Source organism: Chrysemys picta, chromosome 6, assembly GCF_011386835.1.
Source record: "Chrysemys picta bellii isolate R12L10 chromosome 6, ASM1138683v2, whole genome shotgun sequence".
Classification (NCBI taxonomy): domain Eukaryota; kingdom Metazoa; phylum Chordata; order Testudines; family Emydidae; genus Chrysemys; species Chrysemys picta.
The window spans coordinates 43,538,209-43,557,784 of NC_088796.1; the positions used below are offsets into that span (position 1 = coordinate 43,538,209).

The 19,576-nt window shown below is 42.0% G+C and overlaps 1 protein-coding gene across 5 annotated transcripts; it reads left to right on the top strand.

Annotated features, from left to right (window-relative positions):
- Window positions 1-691: 691 nt before the first annotated feature.
- Window positions 692-18,408, top strand: MTX3 (metaxin 3). Of its 5 annotated transcripts, XM_042841760.2 has the most exons (10): window positions 692-899; window positions 1,348-1,412; window positions 2,227-2,296; window positions 6,649-6,725; window positions 8,660-8,752; window positions 10,775-10,957; window positions 11,111-11,187; window positions 12,141-12,298; window positions 14,573-14,661; window positions 16,844-18,408. In XM_042841760.2, exons 1-10 carry the CDS (start codon window positions 707-709, stop codon window positions 16,952-16,954), a joined length of 1,116 nt encoding a protein of 371 aa, XP_042697694.2. In that variant the 5' UTR covers window positions 692-706; the 3' UTR covers window positions 16,955-18,408. The 5 variants fall into 5 exon arrangements, with proteins under 5 accessions (XP_042697694.2, XP_042697695.2, XP_065455138.1 ...); XM_042841761.2 differs by lacking the exon at window positions 14,573-14,661; XM_005286425.4 differs by lacking the exon at window positions 1,348-1,412 and having other exon boundaries at window positions 747-899.
- The last annotated feature ends 1,168 nt before the right edge of the window (window positions 18,409-19,576 follow it).

Sequence of the window (19,576 nt, forward strand, 5' to 3'; positions counted from 1 at the left end):
GTAAATGGTAATTTCTCTATAACTTGAAGTCTTTAAACCACAATTTGAGGATTTCAGTAACTCAGCCACAGGTTAGGGGGCTATTTCTGGAGTGGGAGCATGCAGGAGGTCAGACGGATAATCATGATGGTCCCTTCAGACTTTAAAGACTGTAAGTGCATCCTGATGTGTTTTTCACTTGTAATTGATCACCACTTATGCGTGCTTGCCTTCATTAAGATGTGTTAGCTCCATCTGCAGCATGGTGGAAAAGCTCTATCCACCAGTGTTCAAGGCAATCACCCAAGCCACTGTATTCCTGTTCCTCTTTACAACCAGGAAGCCTTCTGTTGGGTTAAAATGCAAAGCAGGTGCTCAGGCCTAGCTAACACAGGCCAGCCAACTGACTCCAGTTCCCCTAACCTCCGGCTCTGCAGACATACCCTCTGTTAGCTGCTGAGGGCTGACAGCGAGGCTCAGGGGCCGTGTACACTCAACTGGGGTGACCAGACAGCAAGGGTGAAAAATCGGGACAGGGAGTGGGCAGTAATAGGCAGCTATATATGAAAAAGACCCCAAAATCGGGACTGTCCCTATAAAATCAGGACATCTGGTCTCCCTACACTCAACTACACTTGCGTAGAAGGGGACATTTGAGGCCCCACCCCAGTTTGTACCACCACCCTGGAGCCTACTGCATCACCCCTGCCTATGGAGCTGCGGGCTCATGCATCCGGCCGCACCAGTGCCCTCGCCACACGCGTCTCGCGGGGCACAGCACCCGCCGGAAGGCCGGAGGCGGAAGCGAGCGCTTCCGGGGGCAAAGGGGCCGCGGCAAGATGGCGTCGCCCATGGAGCTGAGTTGCTGGGGAGGAGACTGGGGGCTGCCGTCCGTGCACACGGAGTCCTTGATTGTCATGGTAACGGCCGGGGGGTCGACCCAATCAGCTCGCGGGAGGTGGGGAGGGAAAGTAACTCGCGCCCGATCGGCTCGAGGACCTGGATGGCCCCAGCTGGCACCGCGCTGGGGGCGGTCGGGGAGGCTCTGCGGGGCGGCGCCGCCGCTGCAGATGCCCGTGAGCTACTGCCGGGCGCGGGGTCCTAGTTCCCGTCTCAGTGTCGGCGGAGCCGGCTGCCGGTCTCTGCCTTCGGCGATCGCAAACGGCCTCAGCTCCCGTTGCAGCGCGGCCCCCGGCTAGAGCCCTGTCCGTGCCCTGCCCGGCTGCGGGAAATCCTGCCCCGCGCTGTGGCCATTGAAATAACTCCGGGAAGCGGTTCCCTTCCATCACTGGCCTCTGTCTGACGTTGGTTACGGTTCATGCCGCCTGCCGGTTCCCTGATACCGAATGGCGTGTTATTTATACCTAGCACGAGACTCTGTGTTGGCTACAGGAAAGCGATGCTACCTTCCCTGGCAGGTGCTAGTGTCAGAGGTGAGCAGAAAGCCCATTAATTGAAGTGTAGCAACATTATTGTTCACTTCTGTGTCTTTGGTGATTGTTCAGTACGGAAAATTATTTCTTTAAAACTATATGACAGTTTGAGGAGTTTACAACCTAAAATACTAATCCTGATATCCGATCTGCTTTGGTGGACTTTTACACCATTGCAGAGCTGCCCTGAAGTCATTGAGCCTGCACAGATGAGATTGCATGGTCAGGAGGTAGGGAATTGCTGCCATGTCTTTTTCCATGTAGTCTCTAGAGCAGGGGTGACCAACCTGAGTCTGAGAAGGAGCCAGAATTTATCAATGTACATTGTCAAAGAGCCACAGTAATATGTCACCAGTCCCCCATCAGTGTTCCACCTCTCCCCCTCCCCCCCAGCGTCTCCTGTCCAGCAGCCTGGTGGATCAGCACCTCCCCACACCTCTGATCAGCTGTTTTGCGGTGTGTAGGAGGCTCTGGGGGGGAGGGGGAGGATATTCTTAACTCATAGTTTCCTAGAAAAATTGGGACATTTAAAAATTATTCTAGCTAACCACCACTGCCTGAAACTGCCTAAACCAACCCTTTAGCAATTAATATAAATACAAGTTACAGCAAGACATTTTCACTCTTAGCACAAAAAGATTAATGTTAGTCATCTGTCTGTTAAAAAATACACTGTGCATAATGAAGTTGAGATCATGTACTATTAACAACATGGCTACCCAGAAATGCTCTAGCTTAGTGATATCAATTCTTAAAGAGATCACATTTTTTTTGGAAATGCTGACTAGAATTTTTAATGCAACTTTTATTGCAGGCTTATGCCAGATTTTCTGGAGCTCCAGTGAAAGTGAATGCTATTGATAACTCATGGAGAGCTCCAAAAGGTACTTCCTTTTGTAATTTTTTTTCCTGTGCACACTAGCCATTTTACAAATGAAGGACTGAGTTTGCAAATACTTGTATGTACATGCCAAACTTTTACACATGCGAGTAATCTATTTGACTTCAGTGGGTCTACTCACATTAATGAACTTAAGCATGCATGTAAATATGTTTACAACATCAAGCCTGGAAATTGTCTGACAATAAAGTGCTATCCGGAGGGTATAAATAGTATGTCCTGGATCACTATGTAAATTTGATACAACTCACAATCAACAAAACACTGAAACTGACTATACCTATAGTTTTGTCAAACACACAAAGTAAACAAATTGAACCAGAAAAAAATAAAATGTTTCTAATCTTTCAGCACAGTATAGCTAGAGGTTATTTGTTACTATTCAAAATAGTAGCCACAGAACTTTCAAATGGAAATTAGATTATCAAGTTACCAGTGTTCCTTTAAATTAGGTGTAACTTGGTTGGAAGATGAGTGTAAGCGTCAAGAAGTATAATTTGCACCAATCTGAATGTGCAAAACCATGCTGAATTTATTTGCACAAAGGTGGATTAAAAAGAGGGTGTATGAGAAATACAAATAAGAGGTGGGTTTAAGATAAGATGCTAGGGAAGCCTTTATTTTGGACCAGTTTATTTCCTTCGCCATTGGCATGTAAATTGCATTCCTTTTGCACAACCTCTGGAAACCAAATCAGTGCAAGTTAAACTAATTTGCCACTTCTACCTGTCACAGGATTAGGTTGTATATCACTTATATCCACACAGAAGTTGGCCCCTTATGACTTGTAGGGCCAAATTCATCCCTGGTATATCTCTTTGACTTTAGTGAATTACATCAGGAACTAATTTAACATATTTGCTCATAAAGTCTGTATTTTTTAACAAGTAACTATAAGGAAAGAACATTTTAAATTCCTCTAATTCTCCAAAACTCTGGTTCAATGTCGAATAGAGGAGAATGATCATATCCCTCGATCTGCTGGCAATGCCCCTACTTATACAGCCCAAAATGCCATTAGCCTTCTTGGCAACAAGGGCGCACTGTTGATTCATATCCAGCTTCTCGTCCACTGTAACCCCTTGGTCCTTTTCTGCAGAACTGCTGCCTAGCCATTTGGTCCCTAGTCTGTAGCAGAGCATGGGATTCTTCTGTCCTAGGTGCAGCACTCTGCACTTGTCCTTGTTGAACCTCATCAGATTTCTTTTGGCCCAATCCTCTAATTTGTCTAGGTCCCTCTGTATCCTATCCCTACCCTCCAGCATATCTACCACTCCTCCCAGTTTAGTGTAATCTGCAAACTTGCTCAGGGTGCAGTCCATGCCATCCTCCAGATCATTAATGAAGATTTTGAACAAAACTGGCCCCAGGACCGACCTTTGGGGCACTCCGCTTGATACCAGCTGCCAACTAGACATGGTGCCATTGATCACTACCTGTAGAACCCGACGATCTAGCCAGCTTTCTATCCACCTTATAGTCCATTCATCCAGCCCATACTTCTTTAACTTGCTGGCAAGAATACTGTGGGAGACCGTATCAAAAGCTTTGCTAAAGTCAAGGAATAACACGTCCACTGCTTTTCCCTCATCCACAGAGCCAGTTATCTTGTCATAGAAGGCAATTAGGTTAGTCAGGCACGACTTCCCCTTGGTGAATCCATGCTAACTGTTCCTGATCACTTTCCTCTCCTCTAAGTGCTTCAGAATTGATTCCTTGAGGACCTGCTCCATGATTTTTCCAGGGACTGAGGTGAGGCTGACTGGCCTGTATTTCCCCGGATCCTCCTCCTTCCCTTTTTTAAAGATGGGCACTACATTAGCCTTTTTCCAGTCATCCGGGACCTCCCCCGACCGCCATGAGTTTTCAAAGATAATGGCCAAAGGCTCTGCAATCACAACCGCCAACTCCTTTAGCACCCTCGGATGCAGTGCTTCCAGCCCCATGGACTTGTGCTCATCCAGCTTTTCTAAATAGTCCCGAACCACTTCTTTCTCCACAGAGGGCTGGTCACTTCCTCCCCATGCTGTGCTGCCCAGTGCAGTAGACTGGGAGCTGACCTTGTTCGTGAAGACAGAGGCAAAAAAAGCATTGAGTACATTAGCTTTTTCCACATCCTCTGTCACTAGGTTGTCTCCCTCATTCAGTAAGGGACCCACACTTTCCTTGACTTTCTTCTTGTTGCTAACATACCTGAAGAAACCCTTCTTTTTACTCTTAACATCTCTTGCTAGCTGCAACTCCAAGTGTGATTTGGCCTTCTTGATTTCACTCCTGGGCTAACAGATGAGTTGTGTGTACAATGCCTGAGCAATATTTGTATACTCCTCCCTGGTCATTTGTCCAATCTTCCACTTCTTGTAAGCTTCTTTTTTTGTGTTTAAGATCAGCAAGGATTTCACTGTTAAGCCAAGCTGTTCGCCTGCCATATTTACTTTTCTTTCTACACATCGGGATGGTTTGTTCCTGCAACCTCAATAAGGATTCTTTAAAATACAGCCAGCTCTCCTGGACACCTTTCCCTATAAGATAGACTCTGTGGGCCAGCGGTCCCCAAACATTTTAAGGTCATGCCCCTGCTTCCTATAAATATAATCTGTATGTGCCCCCCCTGGGAGCCGTGGCTGGGAGCAGAACTGGGGCTGGCAGCAGAGCTGCAGGTGGGAGCCTCAGGCCCCGGGGGCGTCAGCTGGGGGCAGGGCTGGGGCAGAACTGGAGTGGAACTGGGTGGCACTCCCTCCCCGCCCCCCGTGGGGGCTGGCCCAGGCTGTGTCCAGGGCTGAGAGCAGAGCAACGGCTGGGAGACGGGGCCTTTGCTGGGTGCAGGTCTGGGTCTTGCAGAGCTGGAGGCAGAACAGGGCTGGGTGGCTTTCCCTCCCCGTCCTCCCAAGCAGGGCCGGCTCCAGGTACCAGCCAAGCAAGCTGGTGCTTGGGGCGGCAGCTTGTAGGAGGCAGTATTCCGCCCAATCCTAGGGCGGCACGGCTGCTTGTTGTTGTTGTTCCGCTCCGGCTGCCCTGTAGGGGGCAGTGGCATGGAGGACGGGAGTGCCCTGCAGCAAGCCCAGCAGGGCAGCCCGCGTCCTTCCCTCCCAGCCTACCGGAGTGGTGCCGAGCCCTCCTGGCATGGGGCACGGTGGGAGGGGCCGCGTGGCAGCGCCACACTGAAGCCCTGGCCGCCCCCCTTCTCTCTCTCCCCCTGCTCCCTTCCCCTCCCCCCGCTAGCCTGGGCACATCTGTAGGGCAGGGAGTCCCCCTGCACCCTGGCTCCGGCCACGCCGCAGGTTTTTTTTTTTTTTGCTTTGCTGTTCTGGCCGCCGCGTTTTTTTTTTTTTTTTTTTTGCTTGGGGCAGCCAGAAAGCCAGAGCTGGCCCTGCTTCCAAGGGGGCTGGCCTGGGCCTCACCATGCTCCCCGGAATGTTTCTCCACGCCCCCAGAGGGGGACACACCCCACAGTTTGGGAACCACTGCTGTAGGCTGTCCCAGAGAGTTTACAACAGGGGTCAGCAACCTTTCAGAAGTTGTGTGCCGAGTCTTCATTTATTCACTCTAATTTAAGGTTTTGCTTGCCAGTAATACATTTTAACGTTTTTAGAAGGTCTCTTTCTGTAAGTCTATAATGTATAACTAAACTACTGTTGTATGTAAAGTAAATAAGGGTTTTAAAATATTTAAGAAGCTTCATTTAAAATTAAATTAAAATGCAGAGCCCCCCGCACCAGTGGCCAGGACCTGGGCAGCGTGAGTGCCACTGAAAATCAGCTCGCGTGCCGCCTTTGGCACGCATGCCATAGGTTGCCTATCCCTGGTTTACAATCTTAAACCCCAATCCTGCAATCTGGTGTGTTCAGGTGGACCCTCACGCCATTGTGAGGAGTCCCATTGAAGTCAGTGAGGTTCCATAAGGGTGCAGGGAACTGCCTGCTCAGATCAGCTTGTGGCCCTAGTTTAAGGCAAGGCATAACTGGGGGTTAAAACAAATGGGGGAGAAAGATGGGAGAATGGGCTAACAGACTAGTTATGTGTACAAGTTGTAGGTTTACAGGCTGAAATTTTCAAATAGGAATCTACAGTTAGGTACCTAAAGAAGTAGCCTGCCAAGCACCCACCATATCCCATTGACTTCAGTCTGACTGTGATGTGGTCCTATTTTTGTTTGGATTCTTTTTTGTGCTAACTATGGCCCTGATTCTGCAAACACACACACAACCTTAATGAAGTTCTTTGTTGTGTAAAGCTAAACACTTGCATCAGTGTTTGCTGGATTAGGGCCCATTTCAAATTAAACTGAAAGTGTCTGGTGTAAATTCTGTTGACAGTATAATTCTCACTTCTTAGGAGATGTGCCAGTGTTGATATCAGAAGACACAGTTATTGCTCAGCCAGCAAAAATACTAAACTTCTTAAGAAAACAGGTGAGTCTCTAACTTGCTAAAGAGAAGTGTTGGGTTTAGCTCAGTTAATTTAATTTGCAACTTGTTTTTTTCTCTATCATGTAACGTTTCTACCTGTGTCCCAATATTTATCTATAAATATCCATATTTAGATTGTTTCTAATAACATGAAGCTGATTCTGCAACTCTTGCTTGCGTAGAGTAGCACCAGATCACTTCATTTTGACTACTCATAAGTAATTGCCTCTCAAGCATAAGTAAGGGTGGCAAAGTGTGGACCATGGTTAGCTGTTTAAGTAGGATTAACCTTAACCCTTCTAAGGTTTAAATATAAAACAAACAACAAAAGCTTCATTGAGCAGGCTGACCTAGCCTGAGTTGTGTATTAAGTGTTCAAATAGCTAATCTTTTTCTAATGTTGCTGGTTTTTGTAGATCACAGTTTTATATCAAGTTTTTTACATAACTGGATTACTCTAACAAAAATTTTTATTTTACTTTTAAACCGCTATTATTGTTAATCTGCTGTGGGGATTTTTTGGATAGCAAAACAAAGAAAATCTGGAATCATTTTTAGTGATGCACATTTTGGCAATGTACAGTTTTGCTTTTGATGAGCTACGTCTAGAATGTTAAGTAATCTACAAAGGGTGGGAGTTGGTTTGTACAGTTTTTCCATCTTTATAATGTAGGAAGAGGGCCTAAAATGGTATTGTCTCTCTTTTTTCCCCCTGCTTTGTTTTTACATTAGAAATTCAGTTCCTGACTAGCCTGGAAGAGTCTCTGATGACTGGAAAGTTAGTGATATTATGACATCAGAAGAATTAAGAGAGTGAAAGCTGAGAATTGGAGCTGGGAAAGGATTTTTAATCACACTGTTAAATAGGTGTTAAACCCAAGATTTTTAAACATCAGTGACTAAGGAACCTCTTGGAGAAAAGACATCGGTTAGAGATTCAATACCTCTCTCTTTCCAATCAAGGTGTGAGAACTAACAATATGCATCCTCCGAGATACCCAAGAGGTCTTCCACAAAAACTGGGAACACTCCCAATATGTCTAAACTTGTCTCTTTTTGACCAAACAAACTTCCAAATCTTCTTTATACAAGACTGAAAAAGTGGGCACAAGACCCATTTAAAAAAAAAAATCTGTTGCAGGTCATCTTTTAAAAGGAACAAATATGTACCTGCATAAATTTGTGTGTATCTCTCAGCCTTACGTTCTTTGAGACGTTTCTCACTTCTGCTCTAGAAACCAGGAATGGTACAGAATAGTTTATACACATATCCACTTCTCTTTTCTTTTCTTGGGCAGTGAACTATAAGGCTAAACATCAGGGGTCAGATTCTGATCCCAGCTGACTTAAATGGAATTGATTTGTTGACTTCAGTAGAATTACTCAAATTTATGCTGGTTTCAGAGTAATTGAATCTAGAATTTGGTCTATGGTACCTTTAGCACTCAGACAGTGTTTACATTTCTAAAACAGTAACTTTGAAAAATAGTGTTTTGGTTTACTCTTTATACATCACCATATGTGCATGAGGCTTTACAGAAAATTGAGAGCTATCTGCTGGAGGAGTTCAGTACAGTATTGGGACCTGAGTAATACTTTTTGCAGCTGTTTCACTCTGCTGCTGCTTGGAAAGCAGTTAAAGGCAGGCTATTTTTCTGGGCCTTCCTCCCCAGTGGAGGCTGAGGATACTGGGAGCAGTAGAGAGGTTGGGCAGGGAGAGGTTTAGCGTAGTGGGTATTGGTGATTAAAGGAAGGAAATTTCAGTAGCTATACATTTTCCATTCTTAGATTGCAGGACTTAAAATTATTTTGGTTACTCGACCTGCTTAATAACTGTTTAGCTCTACAGAAGTCACCAGTTGTGGGACTTCTTTTCTGTGTGAGAATTTTCATGTGACACTATGTGTGTGTTGCATGTGTGTTTTTTAACTTGACAGAAGTACAATGCTGATTATGAACTATCTGCAAAACAAGGAGCTGACACACTGGCATACATTGCACTGCTTGAAGAAAAACTGCTTCCTGCTGTGGTAAGCATCTACAAACATAAAATGATGGTCAAGAGAAAAAGTGATTAATAATTAAATAGTGCCTAATGTGAGACATTTTAAAGGAACTTGGTTTCCAGAAAGAGGGTAATGAACGCTTTCAGACACCAAATGGAGCAGGCTATACATTATTAGTAAATATTTGTATCTGTGAAGGTGTTAGGCAGCATGCATTGCTCCAAATGGATTCTTATGGGAGATGGTCATTGGTGTTGACTGTGGAGATGTAGCAGTCACACCACAGTTATGGCTGCAACTTACTTCCTTTTTTAAGCCCAATTTTGACAGTACTTCTAACTGCTTCCAAAAAAATGGGGGGGGGGGGGGCGGCAAGGGATCTCTGAGACACTCTTTTTAAAATGAACTATACCTATTTTCCTTTATTTTCTTTCTAAATGCAACTTTTTTGGAGAAACTGTGTCACAAAAACAATTTATACTAGTGTGACATTTTGGGGCTCACCCAGACCAGTAAGGGATTCTGTCACTATCTCTCCTGTAACCTTGGGGTGCCTTAATGCTGTGCTGCTATGTCTCAGATCCCTGACACCAATAGCCTGCCCATAAGCACAAGGTCTCACCCTGGCTTCCACCAGCCCAGTTATTCACTGCAGGGTGACACTAATGGCCCTTCCAGTCCTGAGTGTCCCAAATCTGTTCTCTCCAAGTTCTTAAGTACCAGACTTTTCCCCTCTGATTCATCACCCCTGAAGGCATTAACCAGGGCAGGCAGTGAGAGAACCCCTTACTGGTGTGCATGGTTCCCCAAAATGTGTCAACTAGAAATTTCAGATTTGTTTTATTTAGTACTCCCGAATGAGATCTGGCATGCCTGACTATTTTTGATAATGTCAGGAGCATAACTGTAGAGTTCTTTATAATGGATTTTTGGAACTTCTCAAGGTATGCTGGTATAAAGATGTGCTGGCAGAGTCTGTAAATGCTGTCAGCTGAACTGCCCAAGTTTAAGAGAAGTTACACATGTGCCTCTAAAGATTTGATTTAAAGACTGTTTTGTCATATGTTCTATTAAATAACCTGTGTTCCCTGTACATCACATCTAGAATTGTAATATTTTGCTTTCTGATAGAAAGATATTTTAACTATCCTTAGCAAGCTTTCATGCAATATAGATATTTTTTTCCAAAAACTACTTTAAGATACAGTTCAGGCTTTAAATAGGTATCAGTTGTATTTAAACATGAGTCTTGTACTTATTTACAAATGTAAAAGCCTACACATTAAAAGTTAAGGTTCTCTAACAACCTTAACTCTGACTCTATTAATATCCATATTCTAACAGACCACGAGTAGCCTCCATACCTCAGTCACATCTACCATAGGCCACAAGCCCTCACCAACATACTGTGAATTACAGTAAAGATGTAGAACTCTGTAACTGCTAGGATTACCTCTCTATTGAAGTTGTATGACTTTGGCTCCAGTTTGTACAGGAAACCATTACCTACCATACTATAGGTCTACCAAATCTCACAGACTGGTGCTGATTCTAACCTAGCCTCTTCACCTTCATCTACTTCCTGAGAGCAATAAACACCAATATCTCTCTCATCCCACTTAGTTCTGTAACTGTCTCAAACCCATTCCCTCATTTTGTTCCTCAATGAAGGATATAGTGTGTGATAGTGATATTATAGTGAAATAATCTTTTCCTGTGACATCAACACTGCACAGTAAGATGAGTGAATGATCTATAAGATCAGTCGTCGATTTATTTAGATCCTTCACTTTGAATGTTATGCATTAACTACAATGTCCTAATGTCTTAATTTAATAGGAGCATAGTTACAGCCTTAACTGTCTCTTAATGCCTTGTGTGTGGGAATATAATTTAGTAAGGAGCCTGCTTGCTTATTTTAATACTATGAAAATTCCTATTATTTGTGTAACAGAGAACCTTACACAGTCTTTATAAAGAGAAGCATAATGTTTTCATTAGAATTCCTATTAACTCTTGTTCATGTTCTTCACTATGTTGATACAGCTGCACACATTCTGGGTCGAGGCAGAAAATTACTGTACTGTGACAAAGCCGTGGTTTGCTTCAAGGATTCCATTTCCATTGAGTTTGTATCTACCTGGGAAGATGTCCAGGGAAGCACTTAACAGGATCCTGCTGACGAGGGGAGAGCCTCCACTATACAGTTTGAGTGAAGTAGAAGCACGGGTATGCTTTGCTTTATGAGTAACGTAGGTCACAAATTGGTACTGACAAGGGGAAGAACTGAAATGGAGACTTACATTGTGTAATGATAAACGCTGTTCTGCATACTAGTCTTCCCACTTTTTATTGCTCTTAGGTCAATTTTTCTCTTGTTAGATATACAGAGATGCCAAGGAGTGCCTAAATCTTCTATCAAACAGATTGGGAACATCTCAGTTTTTCTTTGGAAATATGTGAGTGTAAACCTTTTTATGATTGATAGTCATCTCACATATTGCATGCTCTAACATTATTGATTATGAGTGTCTCATGCTGCTCCACAAGAGGTTCATGTTTAACATTTATCTTTGGAGGTAAGATCTGAAGAGAAATGTATATGTTATAAGGAAACATAGTACTTCAGTGTCAAAGTCTATTCAGACAGGGGTCTTGGTGAACCAAAGATGATAATTTTTCACTAGAACCTTCTGTGCTTTCTCCACTTATTTATATTTCTTTTGCTGGTGATGGCCATTGCTTGAACAAGATAGTTAAAACCAGGCCCATCCACTTTAACTGTAGCAAACTCCCAATTTTGGCCACATCATGCTGCCTCAATCCCCAAGTGTGGAAGGCCCTAAATACAGTAGACCCACAGGTCTACTGTGCAGGTGGACATTCCATGTGTGCTAGCTCAGCAGCTCTCTCCAAAGTAGTTCTGGGGGATTTGGAAGCAGGAAAAGGGAGGGGCAAAAGTGTGGTAGTTATCTAAATCAATGCAGTGATCCCCCCACACTTAGTCAACTGCTGCCTACTTCTATTTATGGGCTGTAGTGCTGGATGTACTAGTGCTTTGTGGTCTGTGAGCGGATTCTGTTTCCCTGCATAAAGTTTGTTCACTTGGTCTCTGCACAGAAGACCAGACTGTTCCAGAGGTGGTGCAAGAAATGGTTTGTAATGTGACTTGAACGCCTACCATACATGGAAGCAGGGCTGAATTTTAATTCTGAAATTATGCTGCTTGAGCTTGTAGGGCCCTCTCAAATTCAGAAGCTGTAAAGTCAGAGAAGTGCACCCAGCTGATGGTGTGATGGAGTCCCAGAATAATTGGTTAAATTGTGCTTTACATTTTTTTGGTGTGTGCTCAGAAAGTGGTTTATGGAGTATGGCATTGTTAATGTTTTGTCTGTTTTTACATTCTCTGTAGGCCTACAACCTTAGATGCCTTTGTATTTGGTTTTCTCGCACCTCTTTATAAAGTGCACTTCCCTAGAGTCCAATTACAAGAGCACTTGAAACAGCTTTCCAACCTGTGTCGCTTCTGTGATGACATCCTGAGTGGCTACTTTAGACTTAACGTTACAGGTAAGTCATATTTGTTTTTCTTCTTTAACATGTATACTATATTCAAAAGAAGGATGCCTCTTTCCATTGGACGCCAAATTGAAACTATATTAGTCAGTTACAAAGCTACAACTTTGGCCTGTGGCTTTTCATGTTGAGGTTGTGGAGAAGAAATTAAGTCATGATCAGTTGTCAAGTTGTATAGTAGGATAAAGTAATGCTTTGGAACAGTGGAGTGACAACAGCACTTGTTTAACATTTTTAAGTAGCTTCTCCTGCCCCTTACTCTTACCGTATATTATTTGGAAATGGGAACAAATCTACATTTGTTATTCTGATGTATGAAACTGAGAAACTGGATTGTTCCTCTTCTTCATCTTTGTTCCCGCAGCCTAAACAGACATCTCCTTTGGGTTAAGAAGATAACTTAAGTCTATATGGCCAAGTTTGGTGGTCCTTAAATTGCGCAGGTCTCCCACTGACATTGGGGGAGGTTTTGCTCAATAAAGGATGACAGCACTTGGCCCTTATTTACCAATTTTTCCTCCTGTATTTAGAATCTGTCCCTTCAAAGTCAGATTTCTTTTCCTTTTCTAGAAAACAACCTACCAGTGTAAGCCACACCAAGACCCATAGTGTGCGTCTTTATCCCTCCTCTAGTGACTAGATCATGTAAGAGGTTTGAGTTTGCTACTGCTTCCAATGGATCTGGTCCTTTAACTGAAGCAGTAGAGTTTCATGCTTTTAGATCCAGAGATCCCAGCTTCAGTCCTGCAGATGACCCAACCTGAGGCATCAGTACACCAGCATTTCATGTTAGGATGTAGATATAAACACAGTACTGACAAAAACTCAAAAAGCCAGACTGATATTGCCTCTTCTGATTTGCCAGTTGATATAGTGTTAGATGTGTGTGTGTGTGTGTTGTGGGTGAGGTTTCCCTTTCTTTGGAAGGCTGAGGGAAAGGATAGAAGGCATGGAATATATCTGGGAAGGAAATGGGTACTCTTGCATTACAGTAGATAAAGGGTTACCAATGTCAATTGTACAAGAATAATCCCGTCTAGTCAGTCTAAAAATCCTACATAAAATATCTAATGACTTGGGATGGGGAAAGGAGAAGAGGAGAGTTCATAACTTCTCAACCACTTTGGACAAGTTAAGATTAGCATTGAATTTTGAAGACTAAAGGCTTGTCTACACTAGGGGGTCTCAACCTTTTTCTTTTTGAGGCCCTCCCCTCCACCCCAAAATGCTATAAAAACTTCACGGCCCAACTGTGCCACAATAACTGGTTTTCTGCATGTAAAAGTCAGGACCGGCGTTAGGGGGTAGCAACCAGGGCAATTGTCTGGGGCCCCACGCCACAGGGACGCCACCAAAGGTACATTGTTCAAATTCAACTTCATCCCTAACTGGTGGGATTCAGGGCCCTGGGCTTCAGCCCCATGCAGCGGGGCTTCGGCTTTCTACCCCAGACCCCAGCGAGTCTAATACTGGCCCTGCTTGGCGACCCCCCCTGAAACCTGCTCTTGGCCCCTCAGGGGTCCCCGGACCCATGGTTGAGAACCACTGGTCTACACTACTGCTTAAATTGATGTAAGTTACGTCACTCAGGAGTGTGAAAAAACTGCCCCCCCGAGCGACGTAACTTACATCGACTTAAAGCGGTGTTTACACCGCACTATGTTGGCGGGAGACGCTCTCCCACTGGCATAGCTTCCTCTTCTTGTTGAGTTGAGTAATTATGTCGATGGGACAGTGCTCTCCTGTCGACGTAATGAATCTTCACCAGACGTACTACATCGGCACCGCAGCAGCACCAATTTAGCACAGAAGTGAAGACAAGCCCTAAGTATTTGACTATTGCAAATCTTGCTTATGGCTTTAACTTTGCTGTCAAACTTTTGTGCAAATGGCTTCTTTATGGCTAGATGGAGTAAGGAAAAGAATCACAATTTTTTTGAATTAAGGGGGGATCCTGAAACTTTCTTTTGTTGTTGTAACATGAGGACGTAGTTTTTAAAGGGTTGAAAACCACTTAATCCTTGCCTTTAAAGCATGTCATGAATTAGCAGGGTGTACCTATATCTACATAGGAGTTCAGGTTCAGGATTTCAATTTGGAAACAAAAGGCTACAACGTTGTCTGCAATACAAAGTGTTTCTTTATTAAAGACCTGTTTATAGGGGTGAAAAACTGCATGATCTTTCTGTCCAAAAAAGCTTTGCAAGAGACTTGTGAAGCTCTTCTAAATTTCATTTCAATCTTCATCTTTCTGCTTTGATGCTTTAGGCTTCTCTCCATCTGGACAGGATACGGTAGATGCAAATCTACAGAAACTCACACAGCTTGTAAATAAGGAGTCCAACTTGATTGAAAAGGTTATTTCTCTTCAGTCTTTATTTTCCATTAGTTCTTGTGACTTCATTGTTGTTCCCAGTTATTCTTGCATATTGGGGCCTGGTCTACACTACAGATTTATGTCGATGTAAGGTAGTTTATGTTGACCTAATTCTGTAAGCATCTACACTAAAATGTCACTCCCACCAATGTAACTCACCCATTACACCGACTTCCTAACTCCACCTCTGTGAGAGGTGTAGCAATTAAATCGATGTAGTTAGGTTGACACAGTGCCAGTGCATACATTGACTGTTGCTGCCTTTCAGAAGCTGTCCCACAATGCCCCACGCTGACAGTTAAAGTGGTGCAAGTGCTCCAAGTGAGGACACGCACCGCCAACACAAGGAGCACAGTGTGGCTGCGTAAAACCGATTCAATTACTGTGGTGGCTGTACGTCGATGTAAATTAGGTTGACCTAATTTTGTAGTGTAGACTTGCCCTAAATAATCATTAGAATTTGCACTGTAAAGTTACTTCTTTCCTTGTTTCTTTGCTAAGGCGTTAATTTACATAGAAAAATATTAACATAATGTCATAATTCAAAATAAACCAGTAACAAATTCTTGTTCTTCCCGAAGTAACTGTTTCATTGTATTCAAAGCAGTACTGTTGACAAAGGAAGTACTGTGTGTTCAAATGTTGAAGGATAACACAACATATTAATAGGAGTATGTATTATTTGTGATGCAGTAGCACCTACAGGCCTCATTCCAGGATCAAGGCCCCATTGTGCTAGTCACTGTACACACATGTAAAATACACAATCCCTGCCTCAAATCTTGTCATCTTCCAAAGACTAATGTCAGCAGTTTTCTTTTGAATAAATGCTGTTCACCAGCAGAATTTGGTTAACTATGTCCCTATTAATAATCCAGACTTCTCCCTGAATTAAGGAATTGGTAATGAGAGAGGCAGCTTTTCACTGTCAGGCCTGCAGTTCAGATAATCCATCTGAACTAGAGACCAAAAGTCCTTCCCATGTAACTGTTCAGGGCCTTGTGTGAATAGTCTTGGCAATCTAGAGATGTCCACATCATCAAATCTGCTGCAGTCTGACACTACCCCTTTTGTTATGGTTTCTGTTATCACCACTTAAATCGGCAACTGACAAAGTTTTTTCATGGTGTCCCCTAAGATGTGGAACTTGCTCCGTATGGACATCCATTTAAGCCCTTTCCTTTCGGTTTGAAGACCCAAAGAGCCTTCTATGTAACTACTTGTTATCCCCTGTCTAGGAACAGTCCTTCTTTCCCCTACTCACCCTGTATTTTTAATCCCATATTTGTTCCTTCTAATGCTTGTTGGGTTTTTTTTTTTTTTTAGTTAATGGGTGAGTCAGAAGTTCCCCAGTCTGTCCTGTACTTGGTAAAGGGCACTTGTTTCCAAGGCTCTCTGTCAGAACCTTTCATAAGAACTAAATTACTGGGGAAAATATTTGAGGACACCAAGCATATTAATTCTCTAAAAAATGCTACCCAGATGTGACTGAAAATAACATTCAGAGAAAAATGTCAATGTATCAAATGGTTTGTTCATGAATAATGTGGAGAATTTCCTGCATTAGGTATTGATTGTAACATATTTGATGGACTTTATGCACTGTTCTATGTGGAGTGTTTCAAATTCCATTTATTTCTTCTGGGAAGTTAAAATCCTTTTATTCAGAGATTGCTTTTAACCTGTCTTTGAAAAGATCTTATCATGCTCTTTTAGCAATATATTTTATAAATCATTAGCTAATTGAAATTCCCCCAACTCCTTTGCAGCTTCAGGTGCTGAGCAGGTTAATGCGCCAGTTGAATTTGGCAGCTTTATGACTTTTGATCCAACAGAATTTGGCTGTCATAAAACTTAGGTACTTCCTTGGAGAAGGTGAGCCAGAGCATTCCCTCAATGCTCCCAGTTAGATGATTCAAGGAAGAGCCCACATAACTGTCCCACCTCTTATCTGTCATGATATAAATAGCTATCTCAGCACAAGCAGGAGTTTAGGGATGAGAGAGGAACTAAAGCATCCCTTATGACCAGGGCTGAGAGCAGAAATAGCAGGGTGAGACCACTCACAAAAACATTCATGACTGGAACCTCGTATGCAGGCTCTTGGCATGCATCTGTGTTCTTCTGTATGCCAGATTCAGCTTCCATTTTGTTTCCTGCAGATGGACGACAACCTTCGTAAGAGTCCTCAACATCCCCCTCGGAAGTTGACAACACTCAAACTTAGTGCAGCAGGAGATGAAAGCAGTTCATTGAATCGCTTGTCGCCCTGACAGCCTGTGTTGCCATGTACGTGTGTTTGCCTTCAAGTAATCTGAACTTCACAGTAATTCTTTACATAAATGTGGTCTGACAAGGGGATGAATCACTAAATATGGTATAAAACCAATAAAACATCCCGTGCTGTCTATTCCTATAGTCCAGTGAACTAACACTAAGTTAAACAATGTACTGTATGAAATTGCCTTAACTTCTGGAGATTTCTGCCTTTTAGGCTAGCACATTTGTTGACTAAGATTTCATTTTACTTTTAAGATTTTTGGTTTTACTGTAACCATGTTATAGGTTGACCAGGTTGCTATACACTAGTGTAGCTACTTAATCATCACTTCTAGCATTTTTCTAGATTTTAGCAGATTACCAAATTCAGTTCTAAAATGGGTAGGCAATGAAAGATTATCTTTGATGGCAGACAAGAACTGAAAGTAATGAGGGGTGTTGGCCATTTGTTAATGTGCTTTCACAAATAATGTATTGTGTATGTCTTATATTTTAAGAGTATGTATCTTTTAAAAGTCACATTGCACTGCTAGGAGGCACAGTGAGCAAATGTACTAGAACATCACCTCTGAACCTTTATTGAGATCTGGCCTTAGTCAAACAAGTTTCATCAGCCTACTGGATAGCCATGCTACAAAATCACAGCACAAACTATAGTATAAAAAGATTGGCTGTGTTGGTTCAACAAAGGCAAAAGACCAGACTAGCTGGTCTGGACTGAAGTGCATTGGTTAGGGTTGTGTGAAGAAGCTTGCACAGGCCTTTTTACTTTATACTGCTGGCCAGTCTCTAACAAGTCATCAGTGTCTCCCTTTTATAAGCACTATAATTCACCCAAAAACTAAAACAAAAGCCATCTAATCTTATTCCTTGATCAAGTCCTTGAGAGCATCACACTGCAGATTCTTCATTGAATTGTTAAAAGAGATGCACATGTAATTATGTTTCCTCTTAGCAGCACTGTCAGTTCTAGAAATCCAGATAATTCTGAAATGTTATGTTGACAGATGCTTTATTAATGATATCATCAGATTACTAAAAATGCTCAGCCAAAATGGGAGCTGCTTTTCGTCAAGTGTTAATTCAAGATTTCATCTTAGATAGAGATGATGCAGACGGGTATATGTGCAAGATGACTGCTAACTTTATTTGCCAAGTCAAACTAAGAAGTTTCTTGACATTTTTCCTCTCAACTATTTCCAGTGTTCAGTATATGTAGATAAACTATTTATACAGACAAGACTGTGGATTGTGTAAATACTGTACTTTATTTGATCAGCAAGGAATGTAATCTTAACTTTAACATATCTTGTTATTTATAAATAAAATGTTGGGTCTCCAGTGGACACGTGGAAATAACTTTGTTACATGCTACTTCTAGAATGTTTTAGCAATTTGAGACATACTGAAACCACACACAATAATTGAATAAAATAACTTTCATGTACATCCCTAGGGTTGAATTTTTTTATTGTCTGCATCTTGATGACATTTAGAATGAGATCATGTTGCATAATTTCTCCAAAGTTCTTTCATAATCTAACAAATGTAATTGCGAAAAAAAGTATAACTTGATTAGTCTGTTTTGTGACTATGCATGTTTTCCCTTTAAAACTTTATTTTGTAAAATAGTTGATCTCTTGCTTTGAGTTTAAAGGGGTTTTTGAAGCACTTCTTATTCAGAACTAAAAGTTTGTGTTTGAGGTAAAGTTTCCTATGGAAGGGTTTGCATATGATCTATGAAACACTTCTACAGAGTAATGAAAGGGAAGCTTAATTGGCAGTTGGTATAACAAGAGGGATCACGATAGGTGGATTTGTATATTACGTCATAGATTTTGTTTAAATTTAAATTATAAGCTTTTTTGAATAATTTATTTTTTTTATATTAAATATATATATATTATCAAGACTCCTCCAATCTGATTAAATCTGAGTACTCTTATTGTTAGAACCCCTTTGGCCAGACTGGAATCAAGCCCCATTTAGTCTTAATTTAACAATTAGTTAATATTAATATTAAGGGTTTGTATTTAGTGACTACTCATTCCAGTCAGTGGCCAATTGTTGTTAAATCTTTTGTGCAGACCAATATTTAAGCAATGTAACTCAAATGTAAAAATAAACTTTATGTGGAAATCTTAACCTCTGGTATGAAGACAGACATCAGATTATGTGTGCGCTACACGTAGGTGGTGGGCAGAGTTTGATGAATCAGTTGTGTCATTCAGTTACTGCCTCAGGCTCGGTCTGAGAATGAAAATGGGTGGGCCTGTGAAGTCACAATGCAGTTCTGTGTGAACTAAGGTATATAGTTTGGTGTGGATGTCAAGTTTTTAAATATGGCTTGTGTGTATAGATCCTTTTGAAAACTAAAAACAAAAATAAAGCAAACTTTTCTGTAACTTTCTCTGTTCTAATTGCAGGGACATCTGTAATATCCTAACGAAATAAGATGAGAAGTATAAAGAAATGTAAATGTGCTCTATTTAAGGCTTCAAAGGCTAACTTTTAAAATGGTCTTTATTTATTTTTGCTGAAAATCTTAGTGGGATATAGCATGTTCTTATAAATAATTGCATTTTTATAAAGTTACAGCACATATGCCAAAATGG

Excerpts from the sequence above, each read along its gene's own strand:
- MTX3 (XM_042841760.2), top strand. The coding sequence starts at position 707 with ATGCATCCGGCCGCACCAGTGCCCTCGCCACACGCGTCTCGCGGGGCA. Across the intron at positions 2,297-6,648 it reads CTCATGGAGAGCTCCAAAAG|GAGATGTGCCAGTGTTGATA; the intron begins GTACTTCCTTTT and ends CTCACTTCTTAG. Across the intron at positions 12,299-14,572 it reads CTTTAGACTTAACGTTACAG|GCTTCTCTCCATCTGGACAG; the intron begins GTAAGTCATATT and ends TTGATGCTTTAG.